The sequence below is a fragment of the Pan troglodytes genome, chromosome 6, assembly GCF_028858775.2.
Source record: "Pan troglodytes isolate AG18354 chromosome 6, NHGRI_mPanTro3-v2.0_pri, whole genome shotgun sequence".
In the NCBI taxonomy this organism is placed as follows: Eukaryota; Metazoa; Chordata; class Mammalia; order Primates; family Hominidae; genus Pan; species Pan troglodytes.
The window spans coordinates 157,976,483-157,994,025 of NC_072404.2; the positions used below are offsets into that span (position 1 = coordinate 157,976,483).

The 17,543-nt window shown below is 40.6% G+C and overlaps 1 long non-coding RNA gene and 1 gene segment (V, D, J or C); one reads left to right on the top strand and one right to left on the bottom strand.

Moving 5' to 3' along the window:
• Window positions 1-6,542, bottom strand: part of LOC134810586 (uncharacterized) — a 91,065-nt gene extending 84,523 nt beyond the window's left edge. The window contains exons 1-2 of the long non-coding RNA XR_010159029.1: window positions 6,269-6,542; window positions 3,634-3,731 (exon numbers count right to left, since the gene is read on the bottom strand). This is a non-coding gene — a long non-coding RNA (uncharacterized LOC134810586). The remainder of the gene's footprint in view (window positions 1-3,633; window positions 3,732-6,268) is intronic.
• Window positions 6,543-13,470: 6,928 nt separating this feature from the next.
• LOC104007428 (T cell receptor beta variable 18-like) lies at window positions 13,471-16,977 on the top strand. The segment is given in 3 exon segments: window positions 13,471-13,754; window positions 14,027-14,431; window positions 15,205-16,977. Coding segments are annotated over 2 exon segments (549 nt in total).
• Window positions 16,978-17,543: the final 566 nt, after the last annotated feature.

Here is a 17,543-nt window from a genome sequence, read left to right on the forward strand (position 1 = left end):
CGGAGCCTGGAGTCAGCCAGACGCCCAGACACAAGGTCACCAAGATGGGACAGGAGGTGATTCTGAGGTGTGATCCATCTTCTGGTCACATGTTTGTTCACTGGTACCGACAGAATCTGAGGCAAGAAATGAAGTTGCTGATTTCCTTCCAGTACCAAAACATTGCAGTTGATTCAGGGATGCCCAAGGAACGATTCACAGCTGAAAGACCTAATGGAACATCTTCCACGCTGAAGATCCATCCCGCAGAGCCGAGGGACTCAGCCGTGTATCTCTACAGCAGCAGTGGCACAGCATGGCTGAGTCAGTTCCCTCCAGGGTGCAAACCCTCTGGCTGCTCTTCTCCCAGTTGAACTCCAAGAAAACATTTGAAAAAGCCTCTTCCTTATCTTCCTACCCCAGAAGAAAGAAGCGAGTTGATTGTTGTGGCTGCAGCTGCTACCAGGAGAGTACAAGACCATGAATTAAGGTCTTAAATGGTCATGATGGGCACACTGGACAATGGGCTCCTGAAACTACCCAAATACAAAATGAGACATTCTGTGGATCAGGAGGAATCCACATGTTTAGAAGGAAGGGCCCCAGACCAATTTCCAAGTTCAGAGACCAGCTATCTGACGTTGATATTACTTACCAAAACACAAAAACATTCCTACTGATTTTATCTCAAACACAGTTCTCCTGCAAACTCTTCCCCCACCAACGTACCCCAGCAGAGGCAATGACATGTACATTTATGGAACAGCCTGCTGACTACTGCAGATCCATCTCTTCAATAAGACCAACTTTCCCTGGAGGGCAGTGACTAAACCAAACCGCAAGGCAGACGGCAACATGACCCTCTTAGGGGATGGATGCCAGAGAAACACTGACTAAAATCCCCACTCGGGGACTGTCCTAGCACATTCAGTTCCTTACACAGCTGCCCAGGGGAGCGCGACGTTTTATTCTGTTACTTCAAACACTCAACTGTTCCTCTCTCTCTCTTGCAGGCCCTAGACTCACAGACACTGGAATTAGAGTCAGAAAAATTGCTTTCTAATCCCAAAACTGGTTTTGTTTACTCCCCTTCAGCTGTGAAATCTTGGCAAATGCTCTTACTTCTCTGGGACTCAGTGTCCTCCTCTTCAAAATTAGGGACTTGCTCCACTTAGTCTCTAAGATCTGATACAAATATGATTATTTGACTTGCTATTTATTTATTTATACAAATATTAGAATATTTATATATATTTAACATAAATATATTTATATTTAATATAAACATAAAATTTATAACATTTTATATAAATTTATATCAATAATATATTTATTGATATAAATACTTATATCACATGAGTTATATATAAATATATGCAAATATATTTTATGTAAATTTTAATACAAATATAAAAATACATTTTATACATAAGTATATATAAATACTTATATATAAATGTATTTTATACATTTTTATATTTACATATAAAAATATAAATACATATATATTAATACTTATATATTTATTATAAGTATTATATACTTATATAAGTATTATATACTTATATAAGTATTAATACTTATATAAGTATTAATATATAAATATATGTATTTATATATTATTATATATAAATATATGTATTTATATATTATTATATATAAATAATATATAAATATATGTATTTATAATATTTATCTATTTATCTATCTACAGCTATTTTACACATGTGACAATCAGGGTTGCGATGGAAGACATCACTACCAGCTGGAAAATATGAACATAATTACATATGCAGATAACACAGATCCAGAGACCATCTGATTGCAAGGGACATTATGGATCACCCCTATATACCATAACTTTGAAGCTAATGTGAAATGTGGTTTGTGAAAGTATTATACATTTCCTGCAATCCCCTCCACTGCTGCTAGATGGCAGTAAAGGAACGTGTTAGAAAGTCTGGGGAGAGGACGTCATGATTTATTTACCGCGCAGTCATGGTTTACCACACAATCCCGGATTAGTCTTGTTGTTCTGTCATAATTAATAGTATCCTCTTTCACATACAAAAGTGTCTCAATTTGAACATTAAACTATACGGTCATTGTAGATAATGACACAAATGATAGCATCTCTGTTGAAAGTAAATTGTTTATTAATGTTGCAGTACATTCATTTCTTTGTTTCGGTTTAATGAAATAGATTTTTTAAATTATAGAATAAATAAACACGAAGCTATAGCGTTGGTCTGCTTTTTGTCATTTTACTATTTAAATATATCTCAGCCCTACTTACAGTTTGTATTAGCGATATGTGGTGTATGAAGCCTCAACTTAAAAACTCAGCTTGGTCTTCGTAGTGCTTCTGTCACTGTCTGCCCAGCACCCACTGCCTCTCAATGTGTTCCAACGTTTCCCAATTCCTACCTGCTAATAAACCTACCAGGATATTTCCAGACCTATTTTCTCTGTGAAGAAAACCAAGCGACATTGACTTTTCCTCATTCATCTACTAATACATAAATGTCACCACATGCCAGTGACAAGGGGGTAAAATAAGTAATAAAAGTGAAATAGGATAAAAGAATTGTTATACATTTATTGGCCTTCCGGAGAAATCCACCCTCTTCTCTCTAGTCTCCTGCGCACCCTGCCAACAATGTCATTGGCTGTAAAAATACCTCATGTTCATTTAACACTCTACAGTTTACTGAGTAATTTGTTGTTTTATTTTCATGCTTTAATTGTATGTTTCCAGGTTCTCTGAGCATTTGAGCTCCTGCTCTTCCCAGATGGGCTTTCATAACAAGGCCAGCCCCTTTCTCTCTCCCCTTCCGCCAGTGCCCATCATTTGAACCAAATTTTCTTTCTGTCTCTCTTACTTGATTCTTTCCCAACTTGTGCCTTCTGTTTGGTCTCTTAAAATATTTCCCTATTCAGTGATAACTCCCTTAATGAAGGCATCTTTATTGACTGCCTTGGAAATCCTCAGAATTATAGAAACATCTTTCGTGTCCACCTTGGCATGTTTTATATGTTTCACATATATTTTCATAAATAATAAAAAATGTTATATATTTTCCATACATAATAAAAATGTCCCTTCAACATGCATAATATATAACAAGATTAGTGATCTTCCACCTAATGTCTTGGACAATGTGACTTCTGTCTGATAGGTATAGTCTTTGACCCCTACTTACTCATGATTAAAGAAATACCTTTCTCTCAAAGGAACTATCTGTGTTCACAGCATTAAGTCTCATCCTGGATGCCGCAAGAAGACGTTCAAATGTCCACTGCCCACCCAGGTATGTGATGCTGCCTGCCATGGGTCACTAGAAGGTGATAGTTAAAAGTGTAGGCTCTGGAATCAAACAATGCAGACCACAATTCTGGCTCCTCTGCTCAAATGCTACGTGAACATGAGCAAGACTGTGAACCTCTCTATGCCTCACTTCCTCACCTCTAAAATGAAGATAATAGTACCTACCTGAGGCTGAGCACAGTGGCTCATGCCTGTAAATCCCAGCATTTTGGGAGGCCAAGGTGGGTGGATCATCCCAGGTTGGGAGTTCGAGACCAGCCTGACCAACATGGAGAAACCCTGTCTCGACTAAAAATACAAAATTAGCTGGGAGTGGTGGCACATACCTGTAATCCCAGCTACTCAGGAGGCTGAGACAGGAGAATCTCTTGAACTCGGGAAGCGGAGGTTGTGGTGAGCCAAGATTGCACCATTGCACTCCATCCTGGATGACAAGAGTGAAATTCTGTCTCAATAATAATAATAATAATAATACCTACCTGATAGTATTGGGTTAAATAAGATAATTCATGAAAATCCCTAGTGTGGTGCCTAAAACTCAAACGCTAGTATACATAGGTTTGGCCTACTATTATGAGGTGTTATTATTTAGGATTGCTGTGCTTCAGCTTTTTGTTGAGTTTCACGGTTTGGCTCTTACTGGACCACTGACAGAAGCAACTCCATGACTGGTTATTCTGTCATTACCCCCAGATACTGTGCGATACCTTCCAAATCTCCTACAAACAACGAGTGTGCATTTCTCTTGCTTGTTCCATCCAAGAGGAAAGAGATCTGTCCAGAGATGTCATTCTGCTTCAGTCAACCCAGCCGTGCCAGACAATATCAGCATAAATGTCAAAATTACCATATGTGGTCAACATATGCTGATACTGTGACCATATGCTACATGGGACTTGTTCCCTTAATTGTGAATAAGAGAACTATTCGTGTAGGTGTTATTATCCCCAATTTTATAGGCTCAGAAAGAGTAATAATTTGTCCAATGTCTCACAACTGTGAGTATGTTTCATGGCAAAGATTGGAAATGAAGCAATAACTTTTTTTCTAGTAAAATTACAAGAATGACCTTAATTTCGTTCTAAGCAAACGTAGCGTATCATCACAACAGTTATGTTAAATCAGCTCAATAATCTAGAAGAACATATTGTAATATTCATTAGAGGTGGTATGGGCTTTAAGAGGGAGAAAAAACTAGGCAGGATATTGCTATACGTGAAGTACCATGCTAGATATTTCACATATGGTATTTCATTTCATCCATACCAGCAACCCAAAATTATGTTATTTATCCCTGTTTTACTAACAAAGAAATTGAAGTTTAAGGAGGGTAAGTGCAGGATGTACACTAAGCCGATTGTAGAGCTGGCTTTTGTAATCAGGGATTTTATTTAATTCGATTTGCTCTACTATCATCATGTTGAATTAAGAATGGCAAAGGGCTGGGTGCACTGGCTGACACCTATAGTTCTAGCTACTTGGGAAACTGAGGCAGGAGGGTTGCTTGATCCCAGGAGTTCGAGGCTGTAGTGAGATATGGTCATGCCACCGAACTCCAGGCTGGGTAACAGAATGAGACCCTGTCTCTAAAAATTAAAAAAAGAAATAAGAAATTTTCAAAAAAGAATAAAAATTAAAATATATATATATTTTAAGGCTGGGTGCGGTGGCTCACGCCTGTAATCCCAGCACTTTGGGAGGCTGAGGCGGGCGGATCACGAGGTCGGGAAATCAAGACCATCCTGGCTAACATGGTGAAACCCCATCTCTACTAAAAAATACAAAAAATTAGTCGGGCGTAGCGGCGGGCGCCGGTAGTCCCAGCTACTCGGGAGGCTGAGGCAGGAGAATGGCATTAACCCAGGAGGCGGAGCTTGCAGTGAGCTGAGGATCATGCCACTGCACTCCAGCCTAGGCGACAGAGTGAGACTCCCTCTCAAAAACAACAACAACAACAAAAATTTTTAAAAAAATGTGTGTGTGTGTGTATATATACATATATATCCTTTTTTTTTTTTTTTTTTTTTTTAAGAATGAGAAAGGAACTAGAACAAGCAGAGAGAAAAAGCCCAGGGGCACGACAGCTAAAGGATGACTAATGGAAGTTGAAAATAGGAAGCTGAAAGGTACAGAAATACTGCGGGAAGACAAACTACAAATTATGTGGAGAAAGACAAGAACAAGAACAGTTCCCAGAGGTCTGAACACAGCACATTATGTCTTCTTGCTATACAGTGGCCACCAAACTTGTCAATACTGTAGGCAAATGCTAGTGTCATTGCTTGTGGCTAAGCAGAAATTTTGACACTTGGGAAGGTTGGCATGAGATTGAACAGTTGCCATGGTGACCTGCCATAGATATTTTGATTGATGATGAGTAGACACAAAGTGCCAATGCTTAAGACCTAGCTTCAGATACTTAGGATTTAGTGGAGAGGCTGTTTTGACTATTTCTTTTCTTTTCTTTTCTTTTCTTTTCTTTTCTTTTCTTTTCTTTTCTTTTCTTTTCTTTTCTTTTGAGACGGAGTGCCGCTCTGTCTCCCAGGCTGGATGGAGTGCAGTGGCACGATCTCGGCTCACTGCAAGCTCCGCCTCCCGGGTTTACGCCATTCTCCTGCCTCAGCCTCCCGAGTAGCTGGGACTACAGGCGCCCACTACCATGCCCGGCTAATTTTATGTACTTTTAGTAGAGACTGGGTTTCACCGTGTTAACCAGGATGGTCTCGATCTCCTGACCTCGTGATCCGCCCACCTCGGCCTCCCAAAGTGCTGGGATTACAGGCGTGAGCCACCGCGCCCGGCCTGACTATTTCTGACATCTGACTTAGGCTGCACAGGAGGTAGGGTTTCTTGACAGGGAGGAGCTAATGTAGGGACTGTGATGTGCCAGGCTATTTGGGTTGGGGTGGAGAAACCACAGAGAGACAGACATAAGCTCTCTCCCTTATTTATGGGACATACCTACTGGTCCTGCCCTAGGCCCCAGATTCTTTGTTACGCGGCCTTTTCTACTGGGAGCAGGTGGGGCATTCCAGTTTCAGATGTTCTGGGACCTGGCTTGAAGTTTTTCACTGATGGCTGCATCATTAGGCTCGTTCTTTTGCCCTTTCCTCAGTTCCTGTCTTTTTTTCACTTTCAGTCACCTAGAAATGACAATATCCAATCAGAAGTTGAGAATGAGACAAGTTTGAGAAGACATTGAGGAATGTCTCATATTGTGGTATTGATAAATCTAGAGATGGGGCCACAGCTTGCTTATAGCTGCTTAGAGTAAAATGATTAATCAGAAAAAGTAATTTCCAAGGATTTGTAGTCAGTCTGCCTGAGGCTAATACATTTATTCACAGCAAAATATCTGCTGCCTAAAATGACTCTGCAAGTTACCCCTACAATACCAGCTACTCAGAGTGATGCAATCACCTGGTTGCAATAGGAAATTATCCTGGCTTCAGTTATCTAGTAGAACAGGTGTACATATCAATCTTAGAGCTCTTGAGAAGACCCAGTAGCCCCAGACGCGTGCAATTATATTATAAGCACTCAAGTAACTTCTCAGCTAAAGGAAGAATGATGAAGCAGGAAAGAGAGAAAAATGATTTGTATTTTTTGTGGTTAACTTGCTTAGAAATTTTAGGGAGGATAAACTCAATCTTGACTAATGGGAAATTTAATTAATTTAGAGAGTTATTAAATAATAGCTCCTCCACATCAGGGACTATGATAAATGTTATTAACAACACAAAGAAGAATAAGACTTTCCCTTCTAGGAACATACCATTTAGTGGGAAGAAAGACAGACAGATACACTCACACACATACACACACACACATGCACATACATTTAAACAGAAGTGGTAGAGGCTGAGGGAAATCCCATAAGATAGACATAAAGAAAGTGCTCCATTTGCTCAGAGTTAGAGGTGAAAACCAAGAATATTGGCAGAAAAGAATGTTTTAAAGCAACTTTGAATGATTCTTCCAATGATATTGGAATTAGAAAATGAAGGTTTAGGCAGAGTGGGGAGCAGGACAGTCACTGAAGTGGGAAGGCACACATGGGCTCAGCAAAACCAGAGCACAGTGTAATATCATTAGGGGTGAAGTCAAGAAAAGTAGCTTAAAATTAAGCCATAGAGAATCCAAAGATTTTAAATTTTCTTTTGATTTCAAAAATGATCTTTTCATATTATTGAGCCAGAAAATAATTAAGTCATCTATATATTAGACAAAGTTGTCAAAAGCAACTAAATGGAGGGATGTTAAAATGGGAAAGAAAAAAGCTAGCACATGTAACCTATAGCTAACAATACTGTATTATACACTTAAAAATGTGTTAGCAGGGTAAGTCTCATAGCACAAACAATAAAATAAATTTCTTAAAGAAAAAGTTAACTATTGGAATAGCCTAGACAAGAAATTATGAGGCTTTGAACTGAAACAACAGGAACAGAATTTGAAAGAGGAGAATAAACCCTTGGGATATAGAATGAACAAAATTTTAACACTGTCTGCTGTAAAAAGTGAGGGAGATTAGAGGGATTAAGGTGACCCTTGGATTTCAAGAATAAAAATATGGCCAACAAATCCAGGGAACACAGATGAAAGAGAATATTCAATAAAGAAGACATACAAATTCAAATGGGGTCATTTTGAAATTGTGGCACATTTGAGATATCCTCACATCTATCCTTATAATCAAAACAAACTCACTATCTGCTCATTCTATGACCAGTGACCTCACTCACTGCTGCCTTATACTTCAGGGCTTACACGCAGACACACACACACACACACAGGCACACACACACACACACACACACTAAGAAAAGTAGCTTAAAATTAGACCGTAGAGAATCTAAAATTTTAAAATTTAGAACAGATCTTCATCTAAGCCTGGAACCATTCCATTCATCTATGGCTTCTGTCATTTAATAGAATAAACAAAATCTGCATGTGAATCCATGCAGAACTCCAAGTTCAGCATGGTTTCTCACCGTTCTCAAAGTTGGTACCTGAAGTTGCAGGTGTGCATTCTCTGCCACACTCTGTAATGGATGATTGGAAATTCTTCCATAAAGCTTTTGTCTCTTGGGAGCAGGTAAGTCTAGGCAAAGTATGCACAATTTTTTTTTCTGGGATATCCAGTGGAAAAAAATAGAAAAGCATCATTTTTAAAGTACTGAAAGAAAAAAAGTCAACCTGCAACAACCTCATTCTAGCCAGGGAAATTAGTCATTTTAAGAAAATAAGAGACAATCAGACTAGAAAGGAAGATATAAAACAATCTCTAACTGCAGTTGACACTTGACATAATCTTGTATATAGAAAATATGAATTCTCACACACATACACATGTACACACACAACTCCACTAGATTTAATAGGCAAGTTCAGCAAGGTGCAGAATAAAAGATTAATACCAAAAGTTCTATTGTATGTCTATATGTTAGCAATGATATGAAAATGAAATTAAGAGCAGAATTATGTGTATACTTCCAACAAAATAATAAAATATCTTGGCATAAATTAAACAAAAAAAAACAGAAAAGACTTGTGGGCTGAAAGGTGCAAAATATTGTTGAAATTAAAGACCTAATAGAAAGATACTCCATGTTCATGGATTGGAGGACTTAACATTGTCAAGTCGCAACACTCCCCAAATTGATTTATAGATTCATCTCTGTCAAAATTTCAAAATTCTAGTTGTATTTTTTTTGGAAATTGATAAACCAAAGTAAAAATTCATATGGAAGTCCCAAGTACCGAGATCAGCCAAAACAATGTTGTAAAAGTAGAAAAAATGTTGGGCAACTCACACTTCACAATTTCAAAGCTTATTACTAAACTACATTATTCAAAACAGTATGGTTCTGGAACAGGATAAACATATAGATCAATGGAATAGAATTGAGAACCCTCAAATAAATTCATAAATTTATGGGCAATTAATTTTAGACAAGAGTGCCAGCCAAGACCATTCAATGAGGAAAGAATGGTAAATGGTACCAGGAAAACTGTGTATGTATGTGTAAAAGAGTGAAGTTGTATCTTGTCTCATACCATAAACAAAAAATAACTCAAAATGAATTAAAGACCTAAATGTAGAAGCTAAAACTCTTGGAAGAAGGCATAGGTATACATCTTTGTGACCTTGGTGTGTATGTAACCAGCAGCAAAATCCATATGGGTCTGCAGTAAACTCAATTCTAGCTCCTAGGAGGAGAGAATTTGGCCAAGGGGCAGAAAGAAGTTTAAGGCAGAGGAAAAGACCCAGGCAAGTTTTAGAGTAGTAGTAAAAGGAAGCAAAGTATACTTGGAAGAGGGCCAAGCGGGCGACCTGAGAGACCTAAGGGCCCTGTTCAGCCCTTGACTTAGGGTTTTACACATCACCATGGTTCTAGGGTTTGTGTTTCTCCTCCCTTGATGTTTTCACCTTGGGGCAAGCTGTCTGTGTGCTCAGTGGCCTGCCAGCACTTGGGAGGGGCTGCTCATGTAGTGTTCTTACTGGAGTTGCGCCCATGCTCACTTGAGGCATTTTTCCCTTACCAGTGGGGTGTTCCTACAGTCATATGTTAGTTAAACTCCGTCATTTAGCCTCTGTGCACATGCTTGAGCCCACTCGCCCAACTCCAGAGATCTTATCGGGAAGCTGCTGATCACAAGCTCCAGATGTTTTTTTATCTATGTGGAAACTGTCTTTCCCGGATGCTGGTTGTGACTAATTATCATCTTTGAGAGACAGTTTAACAACCACCTGACCATCACCTGATGATCACCTGACATTCTGGAGTGTGTGTGGTGGGGGTCGGGGGGAGGGGGGAGAGGGGGTCTCTCGTGCCCTCTTCATATCTGCCTACCTATTCTAACAGGTATACGTGAAGCAGATTCGCTGTGCACTGTTACTAATTCCAGGGGATTGTGTTAATTTTCCAGGGAGAAATGCATGAAGGATAGTGGAGGTCATCACCATGCCAACCACCACTTCAGCCCACTGCATCTTGAACTGCAATTTCCATCACTTGCCTGATTCATATAACAAGTTGAGCAAAGCAACTTTATTACTCACAGACAGGCAGCAAAGGACAGTAGAAGCTTAGGATTCATGGCGAGTTTGTCTCTCAAGGCTCAGAAAAACTACCCAGGATGGATAGAATCTTGCCTGCATATGCCTCATGTTGCATTGCAGCTGAGTGGCTCTGAAAGTGCACTCTGTCCTGGGTTTTAAACCCAGGGGCTACATTTAATGGGTTAAAGCACTGCGGGACATCCTGTTCCAGGAGAGACAAGAACAGAGGCCAGGATTTTCCTGCCAGTTCCTCATTATCACAGGATGTGGTATTGCTAGCACATCCTACAGTTATTCTTAAGAACTATAAAAGAGAAAAGGGAGATCCGCATTGCCAAGGCCATCCAGGGACTTATCCTTCAGAGTAGGCAGTGACTTCTTAAATATGAAACTCAAAACACAGGCAACCAAAGAAAAAGATAAATTTGACTTAATAACACTTTTTAAAGTCTGTGCTTCAAAGGACACTTTCAAGAAAGACAACCCCAAAATGGATATATACTTGCAAATCATATATCTCACAGGGAATTGCATCAAGGATATATAAAGAACTCTTACAACTCAATAATAAAAAGACAAATAACCTAATTTAAAAATGAGAAAGGATCTAAACATGTCTCCAAAGAAGATCTGCAAATGGCCAAAAAATACATGAAAGATGCTCAGCATCATTAGTCATTAGTGAAATGCAAATCAAAATCACAATGAGATACCACTTCACACCCAGTAGGCTGTAATAAAGATACTCAGACAATAACAGGTGTAGGCATAGATGTGAGGAAATTGGGACCCTCAAGAATTGCTGGTGCCATTGTGTAAAACAGTCCAGCAGTTACTCAAAAGTTAAACATAGAATGACCATGTAACCCAGCCATCCCTCTCCTAGGTATACCCCTCAGACAATAAAAAATATGTTCACGTAAAAAATTTATACACACACTTCAAACAGTATTATTCATATTACTCAAAAAGTGGAAATATCCATCAATTGATGAGTGGATTAACTAAATAGGTTTTATTTATAAAATAAAACTGGTGATAAAAAGGAACAAAGCACTGATACATGCTATACCATGGATGAACATTGAAAAGCTATATAAAGTGAAGAAGGCAGGCACAAAGGGGCACATATTGTTGGACTTCATTTATATAAAATGTCTAGAATAGACCGGGTGCAGTGACTCACGCCTGTAATCCCAGCACTTTGGGTGGCTGAGGCAGGCGGATCATGAGGTCAAGAGATCGAGACCATCCTGGCCAACATGGTGAAACCCCGTCTATACTAAAAATACAAAAATTAGCTTGTAGTGGTGCGCGCTTGTAGTCCCAGCTACTCAGGAGGCTGAGGCAGAAGAATCACTTGAACCCGGGAGGCAGAGGTTGCAGTGAGCCGAGATCGCACCACTGCACTCCAGCCTGGCAACAGAGCAAGACTCAGTCTCCAACAACAAAAACAAAGTCTAAAATAGGCAAATTCTTAAAGACAGAAAATATATTAATGATTGCCATGGGCTGTGGGAAGGAATAAAAGTGAAATGACATCTAATGATAAAGAATTTCTTTCTGGGGTGATAGAAATATTCTGGAATTCATGGTGACGGTTACAGCTTTGTGAATATACTAAAAACCACTTAATTATATATTTGAAAGGGTGGATATTATGGTATGTAAATTATATTTCAATTTTAAAGAAAATGTCAACACTCAACATGAAAATATTCAAAATTACAGCTCCAACATCAGAATAAAGACTATATTTTTGGATCTCTAGGATCCTGATATGAGTAAGACCATGAGTCACTATTATTTGGACACTAAATGTTAACATGATCTTATTTATTATTCAAAGTGTGGAGGGTCCTAGAGGTGCAAGTCATACACCTAACTCCTCTGGGGTGCCTATCCAATGGAGTGAGATTGTGCCTTGTTTCCTGTATCTTTCTTTCACTACTCCTGGAACAAAGTAGACTTTCACATAATTTTTATTCAATGCTGCAGGATGAGAAAGGACAGAAAAATGGGAGGAAGGGGCTGGGCGCAGTGGCTCACGCCTGTAATCCCAGCACTTTGGGAGGCCAAGGCGGGCAGATCATGAGGTCAGGAGATCGAGACCATCCTGGCTAACACGATGAAACCCCGTCTCTACTAAAAATACAAAAAATTAGCCAGGCGTGGTGGCGGGCGCCTGTAGTCCCAGCTACTCGGGAGGCTGAGGTAGGAGAATGGCGTGAACCCCGGAGGTGGAGCTGGCAGTGAGCCGAGATCGCGCCACTGCACTCCAGCCTGGGTGACAGAGTGAGACTCTGTCTCAAATAAATAAATAAAAAATAAAAAGGGAGGAAGGAAGATCTCTCAAACACAGGCATCCCATGCATGACTACAGAGAATGATACAGATAGGTATGCAGAATAACGGGACCTGAGGTCAGAGGGGGAAGTCTTTTTAGAGTTTGTTCTTTGAATCACTTATATTGAAAATTCAAGTGGAATAAGTGAAGGTGACAAAAGTGAATTACAAATCTTAAAGTTCCCTGAAAATGCTTGAAGCCATCCCTTAGCTGAGGTGTGGGAGTGAAAAAGCAAACTGAGACAATGTGAAATCATTTTCTATCTAGAATTTTCCCTCCAGCAATGTTGGTGTCCACTTCCCTGTCTCTTAATGGGTGCATCTATATATCACCTCTTGTCAATACCTCTACTCAGCAACAGCCAGAAAATAGAAAGATTATATAAGCCAATAAAAGGAAAATAAAGGAACAAAAAATAAGAATAGTGGAGAGATCATCTACTTGGGAGGCTGAGGTGGGGAGGATTGCTTGAGCCCAGGAATTTGGGACCAGCCTGGGCAAACAGCAAGACCCCATTTATGAAAAAAATGAATAACATTATCTGGGTATGGTGGCCTGTAGTCCTAGCTACTTAGGAGGCTGAGATGAAGGACTCACTTGACTGATCCTAGGAGATTGAGGCTGTAATGAGATATGATTGCACTGCTGCACTCCAGCCTGGGCAGCGGAGCTAGATCCAGTCTTGAAAAAAAAAAAAAAAAAAAAAGTGAAGAGGGAAAAAAAAGAACGAGTAATAGAGGTGCTTACTTCACAACACTAACCTCACAAACACACACTAAGCTAGGTTGTGTGTATAGGTCAGAACAAAAGATCTACCATTTAACTGACATATAAGATTGGTTCTCGAAACCATAGGACCCACTGGAAATGGTGACCTCACAGGAAGATGCATCTTGTAGGAGGCAGCTGTGAGGTCTGGTTCCCCGACGTGCTGCAGCAAGTGCCTTTGCCCTGCCTGTGGGCTCCCTCCATGGCCAACTCTGCTATGGACACCAGAGTCCTCTGCTGTGCGGTCATCTGTCTTCTGGGGGCAGGTGAGTTTTCAGCTAAAGGATCACCATCACTGGGCTTTGTTTTGGGCTCTACAGCAGATTCTCAAATATACCCTGGACCTCTGTGTTGACCAAATATTTTGTGAAAGATATTGACATTTATATGAAAACAAATAATTGCATTATGGAGTAAAAAGCAAAATTCATGTGAGTTTTTAAATGAACGCAGGAGACTTCAAACAGGCTCCTTCACTGTAAGACATTCATCCTTCTGCCATTACAACTCTGTCTCATGCAGTCTCTTCTCCTCTGAGGTCTCTCAAATGCCGGCGTCATGCAGAACCCAAGACACCTGGTCAGGAGGAGGGGACAGGAGGCAAGACTGAGATGCAGCCCAGTGAAAGGACACAATCATGTTTACTGGTATCGGCAGCTCCCAGAGGAAGGTCTGAAATTCATGGTTTATCTCCAGAAAGAAAATATCATAGATGAGTCAGGAATGCCAAAGGAACGATTTTCTGCTGAATTTCCCAAAGAGGGCCCCAGCATCCTGAGGATCCAGCAGGCAGTGCGAGGAGATTCGGCAGCTTATTTCTGTGCCAGCTCACCACCCACATTGATGCAGAGCCACATCCTCTCAGTCCACAAACCTCCTCCAGACCTGCCTTGGAAACAGCGGTGGACCAGGAAGGGAAACACGTTACCTGTACAGTGAACAGGTCAGCTCTATGGTATTCTGCAAGTTGAGGGTGGAAATAGGGGAGGATTGTAGGAATAGCATGAAACATCCCAGGCTACGCTCAGAAACTAAGACTCTGTCATCCAAAGAACATAAAGATTTTTAAGAACTAGACATAATTTTTCAGTTTCAACATTGACTTAATTTGTCAGTTTCAAAACACTTAGCAGTGTAACTCTGTTTTTTACTCCACACTGTATGTCAAGTTCTATATTTCATGCTTTACATCAATAATTTTATTTAATCACCAAGACACACAAGCAAAGGAAGTGCTTTCTTCATTTTCACCAAGAGAAATTATGGTTCTAGGAGTTAATTTTTAGAAAGAAAGAGACAGAGAGATGGGGGAAGAAAGGGGAAGGGAGGGGAGAGGAGGAGAAGGGAAGGGAGGGGAAGGGAGGGGAGGGGAGGGGAGGGAGGGAAGGGAAGGGAAGGGAGAAGGAAACCTAGTAGGTGGCAAAAAGCATTTGGCTCAAAGCGTTATGATTTTTATCTCATATCATGCTGCTTAGCATTCTTTTACGCATAATCCTTGTTCTGTTCCTTGCCGAGTACCTGTGCAGGTTTTTATGGATGCTAGGTTCAAGAATTCCTGCTATAAAATTATAGAACATCTGAGAGATGATGGAAATAGAGTTGGATAAATTTGTCTAGAATTTAGGGAAAAGGTCTGGCCCACAGATGTTGTTCATTAGAAATGTGTCACCTGAACTTTTTGTCTTAATGTTTGTTTTTATTCTCATCACTCAACAGATATAGGCCACCTACAGAAAAAGATTTGTTATAATTTGCTTTGATGAAACAATTTCATAAAATCAAAAGGCAGACAAAAGCAAAGTCATTTCAAATATATGCGCAGACTAAGTCCAGCCTCACCAGCTTGGAGTATAAACCCTGTGATTCCACTGCAGTTTTTGCCCTTTGATTTTCTAAAATCATTTAATGTACTCCTGCCCCTCCCTCACTTTACCCAAAAGGAGAAAAACCCAGAAAATCTTCCAGGAAGACAGAAGAGGGACACCGGCTGGGGAGCCTGAGAAAGATCCAGAGAGATTTCCAGAAAAAGACCAACCCTGAGACCCCAGCAAGGCTGCAGAGAAGATGGATTCCAAACTTCATGCCATTTAAAGCACCAGACATGTAATTTAAAGAAACAGTCTTCCAAAGGTAGTGCTTTACAGGGAGGGGAAAAAAAGGCAAAGAGGAAGAAAGAGGGTCTTCTGGCAATTCAATAGTGAGGAGAAAAAGAGGAAAAAGGGGAAAACTGAGAATTCTGCAAAACAAAAGGAAATCACAAATCAAGAGGACCCACAACCAGCCCCACTACGAAAACAAAGCTCACTAAGGAGTCTGGATTTTGCTAGAATGATGGCCAAAGGAACATTAGACTAGGAATTTTGTAAAACACCTCAATAACACGAAAATGAGCAAGATGAAAGTAATACCCGTACAACAAAGGAAAACATCTCACCTCTGTTCCCTGTTCCCTCACCTCAAAAGCAATCATGAGTCAGAAGAAAATGTAAGTCTACACTCCAAACAGAAATAAATACACTCAAGGAAGCAGCTGAGGATATAAGTGACCATAACCAGACCAGGACTTTAAAAACTCAGACTACAAATGGCCAAAATGGGAAGACATCAAAAAAAAAAAAAAACAAATTGATTGAACTCAGGAAGGACATGAAAGAAAAAGACAAAGTTATCCCAGTCATGAAAAATAAAAGATGACCAAGGGAAAATAAACCCAAATGAAAATTTAGTCAGGACATTGAACAAAGACAAAGAAACAAGTAGCAGAATGAGAAGGACATGAGTGAAACCAGCCAGTTAGAAGGCGGTCAAAGAAGGCGAGGTCTTGGTATGATTGCATGAGGGGCCTGGAACAGCAGCGCTGGGCTCTGTGCAGCAGGACGGCTAAGCAGCAGGTTGTCACAGTGGCCACAGCACTACTGGCCAGACCCCAGGAGTCACAGTTTCCCTGAGAGAGCTGAGGGCATAAACAATGATAAGTTCTCCAGGGGATGGACTTCTTAAATACTCTGAGTTCATCATTACACATTCTATGCATGTAGCAAAATACCACAGGCACCCACAAATAGGTACACATATTATGTTTCAATGTTTTTTTAAAAAAAGGAAAAATAAATGAATTCCACATTCTTGTATAATCAGAGTGTCTACAGCGCTCCTAGAGCAACCCAAACCTTACGGTTCCTGGAAAGATAAAAACCAATGGGCCAATTGGGGTGAAACTCTGGCCCGGAAACGTGGGGTGCCAGCCCCCTCAGCACAGATGCAATGCAGAGTTATGGGAGGTGCGAATGACTCTGCTCTCTGTCCTGTCTCCTCATCTGCAAAATTAGGAAGCCTGTCTTGAATATCTCCAGGAACCTCCCACCTCTTCATTCCAGCCTCTGACAAACTCTGCACATTAGGCCAGGAGAAGCCCCTGAGCCAAGCCTCTTTTCTCATTCTCTTCCAACAAGTGCTTGGAGCTGCAAGGAGGCCCCCTTTGCACTATGAGCAACCAGGTGCTCTGCTGTGTGATCCTTTGTCTCCTGGGAGCAAGTGAGTCCTGGGTTCAGGGAGAAAATTCCTATCTGGAGTGCTGCAAGTTCCAAATCTAAGGCCTCCCCGAGGGACAGCAGCATCAGGCGCCTCCCTGGGCTGTACTCAGTCATGCCTCTCTTTCTTTTCCAGACACCGTGGATGGTGGAATCACTCAGTCCCCAAAGTACCTGTTCAGAAAGGAAGGACAGAATGTGACCCTGAATTGTGAACAGAATTTGAACCACGATGCCATGTACTGGTACCGACAGGACCCAGGGCAAGGGCTGAGATTGATCTACTACTCACAGATAGTAAATGACTTTCAGAAAGGAGATATAGCTGAAGGGTACAGCGTCTCTCGGGAGAAGAAGGAATCCTTTCCTCTCACTGTGACATCGGCCCAAAAGAACCCGACAGCTTTCTATCTCTGTGCCAGTAGTATAGACACAGTGAAGCACGGATGTCACCTCTCTGTGCATAAATGTGCCCAGTCCTGCTTCCCCAACCAGGTGGCAGGGCTCCTCTGCACTCTATGATGG